The sequence below is a fragment of the Bombina bombina genome, chromosome 4, assembly GCF_027579735.1.
Source record: "Bombina bombina isolate aBomBom1 chromosome 4, aBomBom1.pri, whole genome shotgun sequence".
Lineage (NCBI taxonomy): Eukaryota > Metazoa > Chordata > Amphibia > Anura > Bombinatoridae > Bombina > Bombina bombina.
This window is the reverse complement of record NC_069502.1, coordinates 482708587-482728786: the sequence shown is the minus strand read 5'-3', so window position 1 is coordinate 482728786 and position 20200 is coordinate 482708587. Positions and strand designations below refer to the sequence as shown.

The 20200-nt window shown below is 39.2% G+C and overlaps 1 protein-coding gene across 1 annotated transcript in view; it reads left to right on the top strand.

Moving 5' to 3' along the window:
• The window catches only part of CILK1 (ciliogenesis associated kinase 1), a 249510-nt gene that overhangs the window by 41204 nt on the left and 188106 nt on the right, over nt 1-20200 (top strand). Inside the window, exons 4-5 of the mRNA XM_053710380.1 lie at nt 4094-4215; nt 7990-8069. Coding sequence (XP_053566355.1) covers nt 4094-4215; nt 7990-8069 — 202 coding nt within the window. The remainder of the gene's footprint in view (nt 1-4093; nt 4216-7989; nt 8070-20200) is intronic.

The window sequence follows — 20200 nt, the reverse complement described above, 5'->3', positions numbered from 1 at the left end:
TAGATCTCAAGATCTTAAACAAATTTCTCAAGGTCCCATCGTTCAAGATGGAAACCATTCGAACTATCCTTCCTTCCATCCAGGAAGGTCAATTCATGACCACGGTGGATTTAAAGGATGCGTATCTACATATTCCTATCCACAAGGAACATCATCGGTTCCTAAGGTTTGCATTCCTGGACAAACATTACCAGTTTGTGGCGCTTCCTTTCGGATTAGCCACTGCTCCAAGGATTTTCACAAAGGTACTAGGGTCCCTTCTAGCGGTACTAAGACCAAGGGGCATTGCAGTAGTACCTTACCTGGACGACATTCTGATTCAAGCGTCGTCCTTCCCTCGAGCAAAGGCTCACACGGACATCGTCCTGGCCTTTCTCAGATCTCACGGCTGGAAAGTGAACGTGGAAAAGAGTTCTCTATCCCCGTCAACAAGGGTTCCCTTCTTGGGAACAATTATAGACTCCTCAGAAATGAGGATTTTTCTAACAGAGACCAGAAAGACAAAACTTCTGGACTCTTGTCGGATACTTCATTCCGTTCCTCTTCCTTCCGTAGCTCAGTGCATGGAAGTGATCGGGTTGATGGTAGCGGCAATGGACATAGTTCCTTTTGCGCGCATTCATCTAAGACCATTACAACTGTGCATGCTCAGTCAGTGGAATGGGGACTATACAGACTTGTCTCCAAAGATACAAGTAAATCAGAGGACCAGAGACTCACTCCGTTGGTGGCTGTCCCTGGACAACCTGTCACGAGGGATGACATTCCGCAGACCAGAGTGGGTCATTGTCACGACCGACGCCAGTCTGATGGGCTGGGGCGCGGTCTGGGGATCCCTGAAAGCTCAGGGTCTTTGGTGTCGGGAAGAATCTCTTCTACCGATAAATATTCTGGAACTGAGAGCGATATTCAATGCTCTCAAGGCTTGGCCTCAGCTAGCGAGGACCAAGTTCATACGGTTTCAATCAGACAACATGACGACTGTTGCGTACATCAACCATCAGGGGGGAACAAGGAGTTCCCTAGCGATGGAAGAAGTGACCAAGATTATTCTATGGGCGGAGTCTCACTCCTGCCACCTGTCTGCTATCCACATCCCGGGAGTGGAAAATTGGGAAGCGGATTTTCTGAGTCGTCAGACATTGCATCCGGGGGAGTGGGAACTCCATCCGGAAATCTTTGCCCAAGTCACTCAACTGTGGGGCATTCCAGACATGGATCTGATGGCCTCTCGTCAGAACTTCAAAGTTCCTTGCTACGGGTCCAGATCCAGGGATCCCAAGGCGGCTCTAGTGGATGCACTAGTAGCACCTTGGACCTTCAAACTAGCTTATGTGTTCCCGCCGTTTCCTCTCATCCCCAGGCTGGTAGCCAGGATCAATCAGGAGAGGGCGTCGGTGATCTTGATAGCTCCTGCGTGGCCACGCAGGACTTGGTATGCAGATCTGGTGAATATGTCATCGGCTCCACCTTGGAAGCTACCTTTGAGACGAGACCTTCTTGTTCAGGGTCCGTTCGAACATCCGAATCTGGTTTCACTCCAGCTGACTGCTTGGAGATTGAACGCTTGATTTTATCGAAGCGAGGTTTCTCAGATTCTGTTATCGATACTCTTGTTCAGGCCAGAAAGCCTGTAACTAGAAAGATTTACCACAAAATTTGGAAAAGATATATCTGTTGGTGTGAATCTAAAGGATTCCCTTGGGACAAGGTTAAGATTCCTAGGATTCTATCCTTCCTTCAAGAAGGATTGGAAAAAGGATTATCGGCAAGTTCCCTGAAGGGACAGATTTCTGCCTTGTCGGTGTTACTTCACAAAAAACTGGCAGCTGTGCCAGATGTTCAAGCCTTTGTTCAGGCTCTGGTTAGAATCAAGCCTGTTTACAAACCTTTGACTCCTCCTTGGAGTCTCAATTTAGTTCTTTCAGTTCTTCAGGGGGTTCCGTTTGAACCCTTACATTCCGTTGATATTAAGTTATTATCTTGGAAAGTTTTGTTTTTAGTTGCAATTTCTTCTGCTAGAAGAGTTTCAGAATTATCTGCTCTGCAGTGTTCTCCTCCTTATCTGGTGTTCCATGCAGATAAGGTGGTTTTACGTACTAAACCTGGTTTTCTTCCAAAAGTTGTTTCTAACAAAAACATTAACCAGGAGATTATCGTACCTTCTCTGTGTCCGAAACCAGTTTCAAAGAAGGAACGCTTGTTGCACAATTTGGATGTTGTTCGCGCTCTAAAATTCTATTTAGATGCTACAAAGGATTTTAGACAAACATCTTCCTTGTTTGTTGTTTATTCAGGTAAAAGGAGAGGTCAAAAAGCAACTTCTACCTCTCTCTCTTTTTGGATTAAAAGCATCATCAGATTGGCTTACGAGACTGCCGGACGGCAGCCTCCCGAAAGAATCACAGCTCATTCCACTAGGGCTGTGGCTTCCACATGGGCCTTCAAGAACGAGGCTTCTGTTGATCAGATATGTAGGGCAGCGACTTGGTCTTCACTGCACACTTTTACCAAATTTTACAAGTTTGATACTTTTGCTTCTTCTGAGGCTATTTTTGGGAGAAAGGTTTTGCAAGCCGTGGTGCCTTCCATTTAGGTGACCTGATTTGCTCCCTCCCTTCATCCGTGTCCTAAAGCTTTGGTATTGGTTCCCACAAGTAAGGATGACGCCGTGGACCGGACACACCTATGTTGGAGAAAACAGAATTTATGTTTACCTGATAAATTTCTTTCTCCAACGGTGTGTCCGGTCCACGGCCCGCCCTGGTTTTTTAATCAGGTCTGATAATTTATTTTCTTTAACTACAGTCACCACGGTACCATATGGTTTCTCCTATGCTATTATTCCTCCTTAACGTCGGTCGAATGACTGGGGTAGGCGGAGCCTAGGAGGGATCATGTGACCAGCTTTGCTGGGCTCTTTGCCATTTCCTGTTGGGGAAGAGAATATCCCACAAGTAAGGATGACGCCGTGGACCGGACACACCGTTGGAGAAAGAAATTTATCAGGTAAACATAAATTCTGTTATATATATATATATATATATATATATATATATATATATATATATATATATATATATATATATATATATATATATATATATATATATATATATATATATATATATATATATATATATATATATACACACAATGTACTGTGCTGTCATGCCATGCCTCCTACAAACTATACATGACATATTGACATTCATTCACAAACAATCATAATGATTGTTTGTGAATGAATGTCAATGTCATGGTTGTAAATGATGCCTGATAAGCCTGTCACATACCTCCCAATATTTCAAAATTTGAAAGAGGGACACCCCCGCACTGTTGTCAGTCTGCCGCGGCACACCTGAGGATCTCTCATGGCACACTAGTGTGCCACGGCACACTGGCCTAGCCATTAACCCTTTCTTTTTAGTTTCTGAATTGTAAAGCTCTAACTCCCCCCACACAATTCCTTTCATGGCTGTATCTATGTCTATTGTTCTTTTGGTAGAATGCAAAAGTGAATAGCGATTATCTGTTGGAGCATGCCTAAAAGCTGTGAACTCAGTTGAAATACAATGCCTGTGTATAAACACTGATAAGGGGGGTGGAGTTGGCTGCTCCAGTCAGTTTAGCTATGTAATTTTGCTTATTTTTGAAAATTATTTTAAAATACTTGCCAGCAATTTTTAAACAATTTTTTTATGCAAACTATTTTAATTAGCCCTTTTAGGATATACAAAGATCTCAACCTGTTTTATGGCACTATAACCCCTTTTCTATGTCCTTTTTTTTTTCCTCCAAAAGGCTGACAAGCCAGGGTGGTTTGATATCCTAGCTTTAACATGCAGTGTAAAAATCACTGTGGCCCATTTTACATTTATCGTTTGCTCTATATTGCGTATACTTTATTATATTTTTCACATTCAGCAAAGCTCTGAGAAATATTGTATGTCCCAAGAGATCTATTTACAAAAAAAATAAGCACAGTTAAACAATTATTTATTTTCCAGATGCCCCTTTCTGCTATAACTTTTTAAAAGCAGTTATGACAATTAAACTGTAAGGTATAATTACTGTTTTTTGTTGCCTTCAGTCACTGAAGAAGTTAAATCACGCTAATGTCATCAAACTAAAGGAAGTAATCCGAGAAAATGATCACCTCTACTTTGTCTTTGAATACATGAAGGAGAACCTCTATCAGCTGATGAAGGATCGGTATGTGATTTCTAACAAATTAATCTTATACTTATAGACTTCTAGAAATTCTAATCATTTAGAAGTCGGTACTTCATTAGGTGACACCTAAAAACCCCTTCAAATAACTTATTTTAAGTTAGAAATGCAGATTATCAGAATATATTCCCTCTTGTAAAATGTTAATGGTATTCATCACTCCTGTTGCTTACAGTTACAGTAGCAGCTATTTTTGGAATCTGCAGCTATTTTAATGCTTCAAATCTTGTCTTTAGTTTGTACAAATATTAATGTAAAAATGAAAACGGCATATTAAAGGGACATAATACTCATATGCTAAATCACTTGAAACTGATGCAGTATAATTGTAAAAAGCTGACCGGAAAATATCACCTGAGCATCTCTATGTAAAAAAGGAAGCTATTTTACCTCACAACTTCCTCAGCTCAGCAGAGTAAATTCTGTGTAAAAACTTATACTCAGCTGCTGCCCAGCTGCAGGTAAAAAAAAAATGAAGAAATGAACTGCAGCCAATCGGCATCAACAGTGCTGAGGCCATGAATTTTTTTACTGTGATCTCATGAGATTTCACTTAACTCTCATGAGATTTCATAGTAAAATTCCTTTAAACTGAATTGGGAAATAACATGAGTGCACAAGGCTCAACCCCTTAGCTGTCCCGGGACAGACATACTGATTTGCTGCTTAGAAGTCCTTTACAATGGGATGTGGCTACTGAGGAACTTTTGAGGTAAAATATCTTTCTTTTTTACATAGAGATGTTCAGGTGATATTTTCTAGTCAGCTTTTTACAGCTATGCTGCATCACTTTCAAGTGTTTCAACATTTGGGTATTATGGCAAAATAGCCGGCACTACTTCTTGTAAAATTCTTTATTGCCACATGTTAAAATCCAAAACGACTGTCATATCTGACATTTTTCGGCTGATGCACCTTAGTCGTAGCTGCGACATTATTTCAAATTAATACTACATTTAAAATGAAAAAATCATTGTTATTGGTTGAACTAAACTGTCACATGTCCTTTCTTACTTAAAGGGCCATGGTACCTAAATGTTTAAACACTTGAAAGTGATGCAGCATAGCTGTAAAAAGCTAACTAGAAAATATCACCTAAACATCTCTATGTAAAAAGTAAGATATTTTACCTCCAAAAAGTCCTAAGTATACAAACCCCATTGCAAAGGACTTTAAGCAGCAAATCAGAATGCCTGTCCCGGGACAGCCAAGGCTCCCTTGCTTTGTGCACACTCATATTATTTCCCTATTTAGTTTAAGGAAGTTTACTATGAAATCTCATGAGATCACAGTAAAAGAGTTCATGACCTCAGCACTGCTGATGCCGATTGGCCGTTGTTCATTTCTTCATTTTTTTTTTATTTTTTTTACCTGCAGCTAAGCAGCAGCTTAAGTGACTTTTTACACAGAACTTACTCTGCTGAGTTGAGGAAATTGTAAGGTAAAATATCTTCCTATTTTCCTGTCAGCTTTTTACAGTTATACTGCATCAGTTTCAAGTGATTTAGCATGATTATTATGTCCCTTTAAGGTGCACTAAGTAAGGAAGCCCCATTGCAAACCTAATTCATACATTTTAAAATAAAGCATTAGCAAAACTTATATAATTTAAAAACAAATTTTAATGCTATTATCAAGAACAACTATAGTGTCTCTAGGAAGAAAAATATATGCTTTTTACAATTACCCTGATGATCTAAATGAGCTTATTATTCCTTGTTTGTTTATGTCTAGTGTGTATGTATATATGTGTGTAACAAAGCAAGGATTTTTCTTAAATAACAAAAAATTATTATAAAACAATTGTTATTTAAGAAAAATCCAGTGAGTGCATTTCCTCCTTGTTTTGTTATAATTAATCATTGTTCTAGCACCCTGGTTGTTGTCTATTTTAGAAGTGGGAGTGCAGATACTCTGGGACTTTGCTTTATATATTATTTTACAATTATTCCCAAAAGTTGATAACAACATTGTACGTTGAATTAAAACCATTGGGCTTTCTTGTTTTTGAAGGTAAAAATACAAAAGGTTTCCCTTTTTGAACAATAATTTATCTTTATCTGCCCCCGCCCTTTGTATTTTATTATGCTCTCTATAACCATCCATCTAAAGGTGGAATTGTTACTGTTGTGTTCGCCAACTCTGAGCACTAAGTCGATGTTCCTTCCCTGCCTCAGTGGGTAATGGTTCTGTACTGATTCTGTCTTTCCTCCATCTCTTCCCTGATCTAGTTCTGCTTGTTCAGAATATGAGTAAAAGGGCCACTTGCTAACTTGAGTATCTCTGAGCTTTTCCTTGAACTAGTTCTCTCATAGGTTATGTTTGTTCCCTCATTGTAATTGAACCTTGAGGTATTTGCAAGATCAACTGTTTTGCGAAGTGTGTTTTTTTTTTTAAAAAAAAAAACAACAACAAAAAAACAGGTTTTGGAGAAGGTGTATCTACATTCCCTACATTCAATAAAATTGTCTCAACAGTGCTATTAAATTCTTCCCCTGACTCAATCTCTGTGTCTGAGGTATGCACTACAGTGGTATTTCTCCTCCTATGACTCCTACTCCTACTTTGTTTAGAAAATTTGCGATCCCTTGACCTACTACTAGACTTTCTATTCCAAAGGTAAACAGTACTCACATTAGTATGTTTGGTCATGAACATACTTCTCATGTATGATTTGAGTGAACTCTTAAGTGTTGCTATCGTGTCCTTCAAAATCTTGTATTCTAAATATTTTTGTTCATGTTTTACTTAAAGGGATACTGAACCCAAATTGTTTCTTTCATGATTCAGATAGAGCATGCAATTTTAAGCAACTTTCTAATTTCTTCTATTATCAATTTTACTTCGTTCTCTTGATATCTTTATTTGAAAAAGAAGACATCCAAGCTTAAGAGTCAGGCAATGTTTGGTTCAGGACCCTGGGCAGCACTTGTTTATTGGTGGGTAAATTAATCCACCAATCAGCAAGAATAACCCAGGTTGTTCACCAAAAATGGGCCGGCTTCTAAACTTGCATCCTTGCTTTTCAAATAAAGATACCAAGAGAATGAAACAAAATTGTTAATAGGAGTAAATTAGAAAGTTGCTTAAAATTGAATGCTCTATCTATCTGAATCACAAAAGAAAAAATTTAGGTTCAGTGTCCCTTTTGAGTCTAGTTATTTTTATAGGGTACTAATGCACTCTGTAACTTCACTCAACTGTTTATCCTTGTATGCTATGATTAAAGACATCAATTTAAATGAACATTCTAACAATGCATTATCTCACTGCTTGACAAACTCAGTATTATTGGTCATAAATGTAGGGAATTTTTACAATATTAGTCCTCTTGGTACTATGCATAATCTTGTTAAAAAAAAAAAATCTGAAATTTCATTTGACCCATCTTGTTTCTTTGAACTTCAGTTCTATCATTTGAATTTTTTTCACCCAAAGGATTGATATCACATTCATTAAAGAAAATGTCCTCAAAGTCCTGTTTATGTTGATTCTAATCCATGGATGGAAGTTGGAGAGTAAAAATCACCTTGTGGTATTGCGATATCAACATGCACATTAATGCTATGTGATTTAAAATACATGGGGAAGCTATTTTTAGAGTAATATGGTATTTTACATATACAGTGCATTTAAGAAACACATACAAAAAAGGTATTGTAAGTTCTAATTAGATGATAAACTTTCCTGAAACTTTTCCAGACCATGTTTTATATACAATATTGAAAACTGTCTTCCCCTGTGTTTTTACCATAGGAACAAGTTATTTCCTGAATCGACAATTAGAAACATTATGTACCAGATTCTTCAAGGGCTTGCTTTTATACACAAATACGGTATGTTGGGGGATATGGTGTATTATTGTCTTTGTTTTTTTGGGGGGGTTCTTTTTGTTTTTTCCACAAGTTTATTATCTTTCACATTAGGGTCCTTAAATGCCTTTAATTAAATCAGAGGGAGAAATATGGGCTCTATAATAGCCATCACTACTAGAAATGATCTGGTTTCTAGTGGGGCAGAGAATCACAGTTTAACTGACCACAAGCATTCTAGGGGGACAAGTGACCACTTATTTGAAAGAGTATTATTCTCCCACTTTTTTCCCCCTCTTTAATGTTGAGTCTCTTGTCCATCTAGCACAATGGGGTAAGATAAAAATACCCCAAAAACAACCATTAGGAAAGATGATGAGGGACTGTAATCTTCATGATATCTGGAGATTTATGCACCCAAATAGACGGAACTATACCTGCTTCTCTCACCCGCACCATACATACAGCAGGCTTGACTATTTACTTGCAAATGCCGATGGCTTATCGCTCACGCAGACAACCAGAATCTCTCACACCAGTTGGTCTGATCATTCAGCGATAATTACACAATTCAAATGGCCTAATACACCTCTGCACCCCTATATCTGCAAACTAGATGATACCCTGATAGAATCGTCCATCCTATTAGAACAGGCCGCAAAAGCCCTAACCGAATACTTCACCTTTAATTCTTTAGAAGAATGTGACCCTTACACGGTATGGGAAGCACATAAATGCTTTATGAGAGGGGAATTTATCAAGACGAAATCACAAATTAACAAGAAAGCCAGACACCATAATATAACCCTATCCCAATCCCTAGCAACAGCGGAATTTAAACACAAACAGAACCCCAAGGACCAGAAATTATACCTACAATTACACAAGACCAGAAAAGAGCTACAAGACCTATTGCTTAGAGAGCATAATCTGATAGCGCAACGTACCAAACAAAAATTTAACTTCGAAAGCAATAGAGCAGGAAAAATGTTACCACAGTCATTGATGCTAAAAAAAAACTTAAAACCTTCATACATAGTATTAAAACAAAGACCAATACGCTAGTACACACTACCTCAGACATAATGCACCAATTTGAAGCTTATTAAAAAGATCTGTATGCTATCAAAAACAAAGAAGATTACCCATTATCCCCATTGGATTTAACCACATACCTTGAGACCGTGAATCTACCTCAACTAACTAAAGAACAAAAAAGATTCAATAGACAGCCCCATCTCGGAGTCTGATATTAAGATAGCCATCACCCTAATGAACACTGGTAAAAGTCCTGGACCGGATGGTTTTACAGTAAAATATTATAAAAAACTCCAACACATATTGATACCCCACTTACAAACAATGTTCAATAAAATTGACAACCAGACGCAATTTCCCCACACGATGCTGGAAGCCCAAATATCGGTTTTACCAAAGCTGGGGAAGCCACCTGACACACCTCCAAATTTCAGACCAATTTCCCTATTAAATGTCGACATTAAAATATACACTAGAATCATTGCAACACGCATTAATAGAATACTACAACAACTAATTCACTTTAACCAAGTGGGCTTTGTACCACATGGGAAGCCCGGGACAACACCCTTAAAGTACTTAATTTACTAGACTTTGCGCAAACACGTAAAATACCAACTGCCCTGCTGGCAATAGATGCTGAACTGGTCTTTTCTAAAAGCTACTCTTGATAGGTTCGGTTTGGAAACATGACGATTGACAGAATATTGGCATTATATACCAACCCTACGGAGCGCATAAAACTGACTCACTGACTCACTATCAGATAAAATAACTATTTCCAATGGCACGCGACAGGGATGCCCCTTATCCCCGATCCTCTTCGTTCTAGCCATAGAAGTATTAGCATCTAGGATAAGGCAAAATGATGACATACAAGGATTGGAGATAGGCAACAAGCAATATAAAATGTCCCTTTATGCGGATGATGTACTGCTAACGTCCTCAATAAGCTCCCTAGAAGCCCTTAAAATTGAATGCGACCTGTATGGTTCTCTGTCATATTATAAAATTAACACCACTAAATCAGAACTCTTAAGCATAGCAATACCAGAGTCTGAACTCCGACAAATTAAAAACACACATCACTTTTCCATCCAGCAGAATTCCATCAAATACTTAGGGATCCAGATAGTGAAAACCTCACAAGAATTATTCACACTAAATGATCAAACATTACTCAAAGACCTACAGATGGATTTCCAGAACTGGAGCCCGAAACCTTTCTCTTGGCTCGGACGTATTCATGCCTTTAAAATGACTGTTACCCAAAATTCTCTACCTCTTCCAAACGTTACCTATACAGGTTCCAGAGAGATATATCAAATCTTTACAAAACCTATCCTTTGGGTTTATATGGCATAATAAGCAGCCCAGATTAGCAAAACTCCATATGTTCCGGGATCGAGATAATGGTGGCCTAGGGGTACCAAATCTCTCTTATTATATGATAGCAGTCCATATTTCAAGAATAATAGACTGGAGTAAACCTATAGATCATAAAGAATGGCTGGGACTAGAACATACTTTAACAGAATGTCTGAGTCTAAGTAGTACCTGCTGGATTCATAAAATGAAACGTCAACTCTCCCATCTAACCTCGAACATCACTCTAGAAACCCTTAATACGTGGGACAAACTACTCAGAGGGAAAAAGGAGATATCTAGTATACCTTCACCGTTAACACCACTCTTGTTCAACCCAGACATCCCAGCATTACAGACAAAACACGAACCCACTACAGCAAACATTCATGCACATATTCCAGTATATGAGATATTGAATAACGGGAAACTATTACCAGAGTCAGAGATTAGGGATGAAATCCCATTTATAGAGCAGAATCGGTACATATTTTTCCAAATGGCTCACTTTATACAAAGCAACACGAATAAACAAGACCTAACTAGACCACTACTGCCTTTCGAGATTCTTTGTCATTCCCCGGGACCCTCTAAAAAGGGCTTATCTTTATCTTATAGAATATTGTTAAAACTTCACTCAAAACCCCTACCAAAATACACTAAAGCCTGGGAAAACACAATTTATGCTTACCTGATAAATTTATTTCTCTTGTGGTGTATTCAGTCCACGGATCATCCATTACTTGTGGGATATTCTCATTCCCAACAGGAAGTTGCAAGAGGACACCCACAGCAGAACTGTAATATAGCTCCTCCCCTAACTGTCATAGCCAGTCATTCGACCGAAAACAAGCCGAAAAAGGAGGAACCATAGGGTGCAGTGGTTACTGTAGTTTAAATTTAAAAATGACCTGCCTTAAAATGACAGGGCGGGCCGTGGACTGGATACACCACAAGAGAAAAATAAATTTATCAGGTAAGCATAAATTGTGTTTTCTCTTGTAAGGTATATCCAGTCCACGGATCATCCATTACTTGTGGGATACCAATACCAAAGCTAAAGTACACGGATGAAGGGAGGGACAAGGCAGGTACTTAAATGGAAGGAACCACTGCCTGTAAAACCTTTCTCCCAAATATAGCCTCCGAAGAAGCAAAAGTATCAAATTTGTAAAATTTTGAAAAAGTATGAAGCGAAGACCAAGTCGCCGCCTTGCAAATCTGTTCAACAGAAGCCTCATTTTAAAAGGCCCAAGTGGAAGCCACAGCTCTAGTGGAATGAGCTGTAATCCTTTCAGGAGGCTGCTGTCCAGCAGTCTCATAGGCTAAGCGGATTATGCTTCTTAGCCAAAAAGAAAGAGAGGTTGCCGAAGCCTTTTGACCTCTCCTCTGTCCAGAGTAGACAACAAACAAAGCAGATGTTTGACGAAAATCTTTAGTAGCTTGTAAGTAAAACTTTAAAGCACGGACCATGTCCAGATTGTGTAATAGACGTTCCTTCTTCGAAGAAGGATTAGGACACAAGGATGGAACAACAATCTCTTGATTGATATTCTTGTTAGATACCACCTTAGGTAAGAACCCAGGTTTGGTACGCAGGACTACCTTATCCGTATGAAAAATCAGATAAGGAGAATCACATTATAAGGCAGATAGCTCAGAGACTCTACAATCCGAGAAAATAGCTACCAAAAAAAGAACTTTCCAAGATAAAAGTTTGATATCTATGGAATGAAGAGGTTCAAACGGAACTCCTTGAAGAACCTTAAGAACCAAATTTAAGCTCCATGGTGGAGCAACAGGTTTAAACACAGGCTTGATTCTAACTAAAGCCTGACAAAATGCCTGAACGTCTGGAACATCTGCCAGACGCTTGTGCAAAAGAATAGACAGAGCAGAAATCTGTCCCTTTAAGGAACTAGCTGACAATCCTTTTTCCAAACCTTCTTGGAGAAAAGATAATATCCTGGGAATCCTGACCTTACTCCATGAGTAACCCTTGGATTCCCACCAATAAAGATATTTACGCCATATCTTATGTTAAATTTTCCTGGTGACAGGCTTTCGTGCCTGTATTAAGGTATCAATAACTGACTCGGAGAAGCCACGCTTTGATAAAATCAAGCGTTCAATCTCCAGGCAGTCAGCCTCAGAGAAATTAGATTTGGATGGTTGAAAGGACCCTGAAGTAGAAGGTCCTGTCTCAGAGGCAGAGACCATGGTGGAAAGGATGACATGTCCACTAGATCTGCATACCAGGTCCTGCGTGGCCACGCAGGTGCTATCAGAATCACGATGCTCTCTCCTGCTTGATCTTGGCAATCAGTCGAGGGAGCAGAGGAAACGGTGGAAACACATAAGCCAGGTTGAAAGACCAGGGCGCTGCTAGAGCATCTATCAGTGTCGCCTTGGGATCCCTGGACCTGGATCCGTAACACGGAAGCTTGGCGTTCTGGCGAGACGCCATGAGATCCAGTTCTGGTTTGCCCCAACGATGAATCGGTTGTGCAAAAACCTCCGGATGGAGTTCCCACTCTCCCGGATGAAAAGTCTGACGACTTAGAAAATCCGCCTCACAGTTCTCTACACCTGGGATATGAATAGCTGATAGGTGGCAAGAGTGAATCTCTGCCCAGCGAATTATTTTTGAAACTTCTAACATCGCTAGGGAACTTCTTGTTCCCCCTTGATGGTTGATGTAAGCTACGGTCGTTATGTTGTCCGACTGAAATCTGATGTACCTCAGAGTTGCTAACTGAGGCCAAACCTGAAGAGCATTGAATATCGCTCTTAGTTCCAGAATATTTATTGGAAGGAGAGACTCCTCCTGAGTCCACGATCCCTGAGCCTTCAGGGAATTCCAGACTGCACCACAACCTAGAAGGCTGGCATCTGTTGTTACAATTGTCCAATCTGGCCTGCGAAAGGTCATACTTTTTGACAGATGGACCCAAGATAGCCACCAGAGAAGAGAATCCCTGGTCTCTTGGTCCAGATTCAGTTGAGGGGACAAATCTGTGTAATCCCCGTTCCACTGACTGAGCATGCATAGTTGCAGCTGTCTGAGATGTAAGCGTGCAAACGGCACTATGTCCATTGCTGCTACCATTAAGCCGATTACTTCCATACACTCAGCCACCGAAGGGCGCGGAATGGAATGAAGAACACGGCAGGAATTTAGAAGCTTTGATAACCTGGACTCCGTCAGGTAAATTTTCATTTCTACAGAATCTATCAGAGTTCCTAGGAAGGAGACTCTTGTGAGTGGGGATAGAGAACTCTTTTCCTCGTTCACTTTCCACCCATGCCACCTCAGAAATGCCAGTACTACGTCCATATGAGACTTGGCAATTTGGAAGTTTGACGCCTGTATCAGGATGTCGTCTAAATAAGGGGCTACTGCTATGCCCTGCGGCCTTAGGACCGCCAGAAGCGACCCTAGAACCTTTGTAAAGATTCTTGGGGCTGTAGATAATCCAAAGGGAAGAGCTACAAACTGGTAATGCCTGTCTAGAAAGGCAAACCTGAGAAACCGATGATGATCTTTGTGTATCAGAATGTGAAGATAAGCATCCTTTAGATCCACTGTAGTCATATATTGACCCTCCTGGATCATTAGTAGGATGGTATGAATAGTTTCCATCTTGAATGATTGAACTTTGAGGAATTTGTTTAAGATCTTTAGATCCAAAATTGGTCTGAAGGGAATCACAAACAGATTTGAGTAAAAACCCTGTCCCTGTTCCTCCTTTGGAACTGGATGGATCACTCCCATAACTAGGAGGTCTCATACACAGTGTAAGAATGCCTCTCTCTTTATCTGGTTTGCAGATAATTGTGAAAGGTGAAATCTCCCTTTTGGGGGGGAAGCTTTGAAGTTCAGGAGATATCCCTGGGATATAATTTCCAATGCCCAGGGATCCTGAACATCTCTTGCCCACGCCTGGGCGAAGAGTGAAAGTCTGCCCCCTACTAGATCAGTTACCGGATAGGGGGCCGTTCCTTCATGCTGTTTTAGAGGCAGCAGCAGGCTTTTTGGCCTGCTTACCTTTTTTCCAGGTCTGGATTGGTCTCCAGACCGTCTTGGATTGAGCAAAAGTTCCCTCTTGTTTAGCATTAGAGGAAGTTGATGCCGCACCTGCCTTGAAGTTTCGAAAGGCACGAAAATTAGACTGTTTGGCCCTACATTTGGACCTGTCCAGAGGAAGGGCATGACCTTTTCCTCCAGTGATATCAGCAATTATCTCCTTCAAACCAGGCCCGATTAGTTCAAAAAACAGATAACCCCCCCCCCGAAATAGACGTTTTTTAACAGTCACAACCAACTGCCACAGCAAGCTGTGGCCCTACCTTCCCCAATAAACGACTTTGGAAAGCTTTTGGGCCCTTTAGAGATGTCCTATAGCATTCAGAGGGCCTTTGAGGGAAGCTGGATGTCACAGTTTGTAATTTTAACTGCACTAACTGTAACTTTTATATTAGAACAGTGGAAAGCCTCAGGAAACTGTTTCTAGTCAAAATTTAAGCCAGCCATGTGGAAAAAACTAGGCCCCAATAAAGTTTTATCACCAAAGCATATATAAAAACGATTAAACATGCAAAACGTTTTATATTGCAAAGCATATATAAAAACGATTAAACATGCAAACGTTTTATATTGCAACATCATAAGGGTATTACCCCTGGGAGTAAGCATGATACCAGTCGTTATTAAATCACTGTATTCAGGCTTAACTTACATTAATCCGGTATCAGCAGCATTTTCTAGTGTTTTCCATCTCTAGAAAAAATTATAACTGCACATACCTGATAGCAGAATAAACTGCACGCCATTCTCTCACTGAAGTTTTACCTCATCTATGTAATCCCCTCAGACATATGTGAGAACAGCAATGGATCTTAGTTACAACCTGCTAAGATCATAGAAACCTCAGGCAGATTCTTCTTCTTTTTACTGCCTGAGATAAAATAGCACAACTCCGGTACTATTTAAAAATAACAAACTTTTGATTGAAGAAAATAAACTAGCTATATTTAACCACTCTCTCCTACAACGTCCTTGCTTGTTGAGAGTTGCAAGAGAATGACTGGCTATGACAGTTAGGGGAGGAGCTATATTACAGCTCTGCTGTGGGTGTCCTCTTGCAAATTCCTGTTGGGAATGAGAATATCCCACAAGTAATGGATGATCCGTGGACTGGATACACCTTACAAGAGAAAAGGAACTCAACATCACAATACCCCCCAAAGAGTGGCAAATTATATTTTAATCATATGGGAAAATCACCCTCCTCGATGAGCATCACAGAGACTAACATGAAACTACTAACCAGATGGTATTTATATCCAGAGAGGTTAAGTAAAATGTTCCCACACACTAGCACATTGTGCTGGAGGGGATGCGGGCAAGATGGTACACTAGCACATGTATGGTGGAGCTGTCCACATGTTAAATATTGGTAAGCTGTGAGTAAAGAAATATCAATAGTGGTAGCACAGAACTTAGATTTAGACCCAAAGATAGTCATGTTCAATAAACCACCGAAGCTTACATGTCACTATAGATTGGCCTTATTGTATATAATGATTAGTGGAGCTAAGCAGTTGATACGTAGGCTATGGAAGACACCACAAATACCAACAATCTCGGAATGGAGACAAAATGTCACTAAACTCCTTTCATTAGACAAATATCACTTTCAACAAACTAACCGGCTCGACCTTTATCATCTCATGGTATTCTATTGGGAAGAATATATAGCTACCCTAGAGGCGCCCTAACGTCTCCTAATTTACCAACCGATACCTTACACTAGGAACACTAGCCAATACACACAAATAATGAGGCATAGGGGATTAATGATAAGTAAGCTAAGCGGATACCTTGAAGGCATAAACATTAAATACGAAGTAATACATATGGGATACAGGCAAAATTGGACTATAGAGGATGACCCAGAAGCAGCACACTTGAATATATATATTTTTCATGAAACTAACATATGTGACAGCTGAGTGACAACCTTATATAATCTTGATTGTATTGTTTTATAATTTTTGTTCTCTTGATTTATGTTCAGTTGGTTTAAACTGTATTGTATCATTCTACTTTCAAATAAAGCTTTTGAAAAAAAGAGAAAAAAAAACAGGGAAGGGTAATTTTATCTTAATGGACCATTAAATACATAATCAGAAAGTGCAATTTTAAATGAGCAGTAGATTTTTATTTTTTTATTTCTGACAATTTTCAAAATGTTCTCTAATTTGCAGGCTCCCTGTATCGTGCGACAACCATCAGCCAATCACAGACTCTTATACAACATATACCCTGTGAACTTGTGCACATGCTCAGTAGGAGCTGGTGTCTCAAAGTATGAATATAAAAAGATTGTGCACAATTTGATAATGGAAGTAAATGGGAAAGTATCTAAAAAGTGAATGCTCTATTTGAATCATGAAGGTTTAATTTTCACTTTAGTGTCCCTTTTAACCATTATAACCAAAGTGCACCAGGGAAGTCTGTCAAGAGGAAAAATCTTTTATAAAGTATATACCCTAAAATAGAAATGTGAGTCCCCTTCTGTTAACCTGAATCTAGGTAATATTTTAATAAATATGGACATGACGTAAAGTTTTGATTATTGCCCAAGTCTGACAAGAGACCGGTCTTTTTTTTTTTTTATATGCACACTTTCTGAGGCACCAGTTACTGCTGAACATGTGCAAGAGTTCAGAGTATACTTATTAGATATGTGCATTCGGGTCCTTCGGGATGGCTGTCATAGGATGCAAGGGTAATCAAATTGAGAAACATTTTGAAATTTGTCAGAAAAACGACTTATCTTTTAAAATTTAGGTTAAATGCTATTGCATTGTCTTTTTGTTAGACACTTATTAATTATGCAGTTCTATTGTATTTAACGGTCCTTTTCTTTCATGTAATTAGCAAGAGTCCATGAGCTAGTGACATATGGGATATACATTCCTACCAGGAGGGGCAAAGTTTCCCAAACCTCAAAATGCCTATAAATACACCCCTCACCACACCCACAATTCAGTTTTACAAACTTTGCCTCCGATGGAGGTGGTGAAGTAAGTTTGTGCTAGATTCTACGTTGATATGCGCTCCGCAGCAAGTTGGAGCCCGGTTTTCCTCTCAGCGTGCAGTGAATGTCAGAGGGATGTGAAGAGAGTATTGCCTATTTGAATGCAGTGATCTCCTTCTACGGGGTCTATTTCATAGGTTCTCTGTTATCGGTCGTAGAGATTCATCTCTTACCTCCCTTTTCAGATCGACGATATACTCTTATATATACCATTACCTCTGCTGATTCTCGTTTCAGTACTGGTTTGGCTTTCTACAAACATGTAGATGAGTGTCCTGGGGTAAGTAAATCTTATTTTCTGTGACACTCTAAGCTATGGTTGGGCACTTTGTTTATAAAGTTCTAAATATATGTATTCAAACATTTATTTGCCTTGACTCAGAATGTTCAACTTTCCTTATTTTTCAGACAGTCAGTTTCATATTTGGGATAATGCATTTGAATTAATCATTTTTTTCTTACCTTCAAAAATTTGACTCTTTTTTCCCTGTGGGCTGTTAGGCTCGCGGGGGCTGAAAATGCTTCATTTTATTGCGTCATTCTTGGCGCGGACTTTTTTGGCGCAAAAATTATTTTCCGTTTCCGGCGTCATACGTGTCGCCGGAAGTTGCATCATTTTTTGACGTTATTTTGCGCCAAAGATGTCGGCGTTCCGGATGTGGCGTCATTTTTGGCGCCAAAAAAGCATTTAGGCGCCAAATAATGTGGGCGTCTGATTTGGCGCTAAAAAATATGGGCGTCGCTTTTGTCTCCACATTATTTAAGTCTCATTTTTTATTGCTTCTGGTTGCTAGAAGCTTGTTCTTTGGCATTCTTTCCCATTCCTGAAACTGTCATTTAAGGAATTTGATCAATTTTGCTTTATATGTTGTTTTTTCTCTTACATATTGCAAGATGTCTCCCGTTGCATCTGAGTCAGAAGATACTACAGGAAAATCGCTGTCTAGTGCTGGATCTACCAAAGCTAAGTGTATCTGCTGTAAACTTTTGGTAGCTATTTCTCCGGCTGTTGTTTGTATTGATTGTCATGACAAACTTGTTAATGCAGATAATATTTCCTTTAGTAAAGTACCATTGCCTGTTGCAGTTCCCTCAACATCTAAGGTGCAGAATGTTCCTGATAACATAAGAGATTTTGTTTCTGAATCCATAAAGAAGGCTATGTCTGTTATTTCTCCTTCTAGTAAACGTAAAAAATCTTTTAAAACTTCTCTCCCTACAGATGAATTTTTAAATGAACATCATCATTCTGATGACTCTTCTGGTTCAGAGGATTCTGTCTCAGAGGTTGATGCTGATAAATCTTCATATTTATTTAAAATGGAATTTATTCCTTCTTTACTTAAAGAAGTACTAATTGCTTTAGAAATAGAGGTTTCTGGTCCTCTTGATACTAATTCTAAACGTTTGGATAAGGTATTTAAATCTCCTGTGGTTATTCCAGAAGTTTTTCCTGTTCCTAATGCTATTTCTGCAGTAATTTCCAATGAATGGGATAAATTGGGTAATTAATTTACTCCTTCTAAACGTTTTAAGCAATTATATCCTGTGCCGTTTGACAGATTAGAATTTTGGGACAAAATCCCTAAAGTTGATGGGGCTATTTCTACCCTTGCTAAACGTACTACTATTCCTACGTCAGATGGTACTTCGTTTAAGGATCCTTTAGATAGGAAAATTGAATCATTTCTAAGAAAAGCTTATCTGTGTTCAGGTAATCTTCTTAGACCTGCTATATCTTTGGCTGATGTTGCTGCAGCTTCAACTTTTTGGTTGGAAACTTTAGCGCAACAAGTAACACATCATGATTCTCATGATATTATTATTCTTCTTCAGCATGCTAATAATTTTATCTGTGATGCCATTTTTGATATTATTAGAGTTGATGTCAGGTTTATGTCTCTAGCTATTTTAGCTAGAAGAGCTTTATGGCTTAAGACTTGGAATGCTGATATGGCTTCTAAATCTACTCTACTTTCTATTTCTTTCCAGGGTAACAAATTATTTGGTTCTCAGTTGGATTCTATTATTTCAACTGTTACTGGTGGGAAAGGAACTTTTTTACCACAGGATAAAAAATCTAAAGGTAAAAACAGGGCTAATAATCGTTTTCGTTCCTTTCGTTTCAACAAAGAACAAAAGCCTAATCCTTCATCCTCAGGAGCAGTTTCAGTTTGGAAACCATCTCCAGTCTGGAATAAATCCAAGCCAGCTAGAAAGGCAAAGCCTGCTTCTAAGTCCACATGAAGGTGCGGCCCTCATTCCAGCTCAGCTGGTAGGGGGCAGGTTACGTTTTTTCAAAGAAATTTGGATCAATTCTGTTCACAATCTTTGGATTCAGAACATTGTTTCAGAAGGGTACAGAATTGGTTTCAGGATGAGACCTCCTGCAAAGAGATTTTTTCTTTCCCGTGTCCCAGTAAATCCAGTAAAAGCTCAAGCATTTCTGAATTGTGTTTCAGATCTAGAGTTGACTGGAGTAATTATGCCAGTTCCAGTTCCGGAACAGGGGATGGGGTTTTATTCAAATCTCTTCATTGTACCAAAGAAGGAGAATTCCTTCAGACCAGTTCTGGATCTAAAAATATTGAATCGTTATGTAAGGATACCAACGTTCAAGATGGTAACTGTAAGGACTATCTTGCC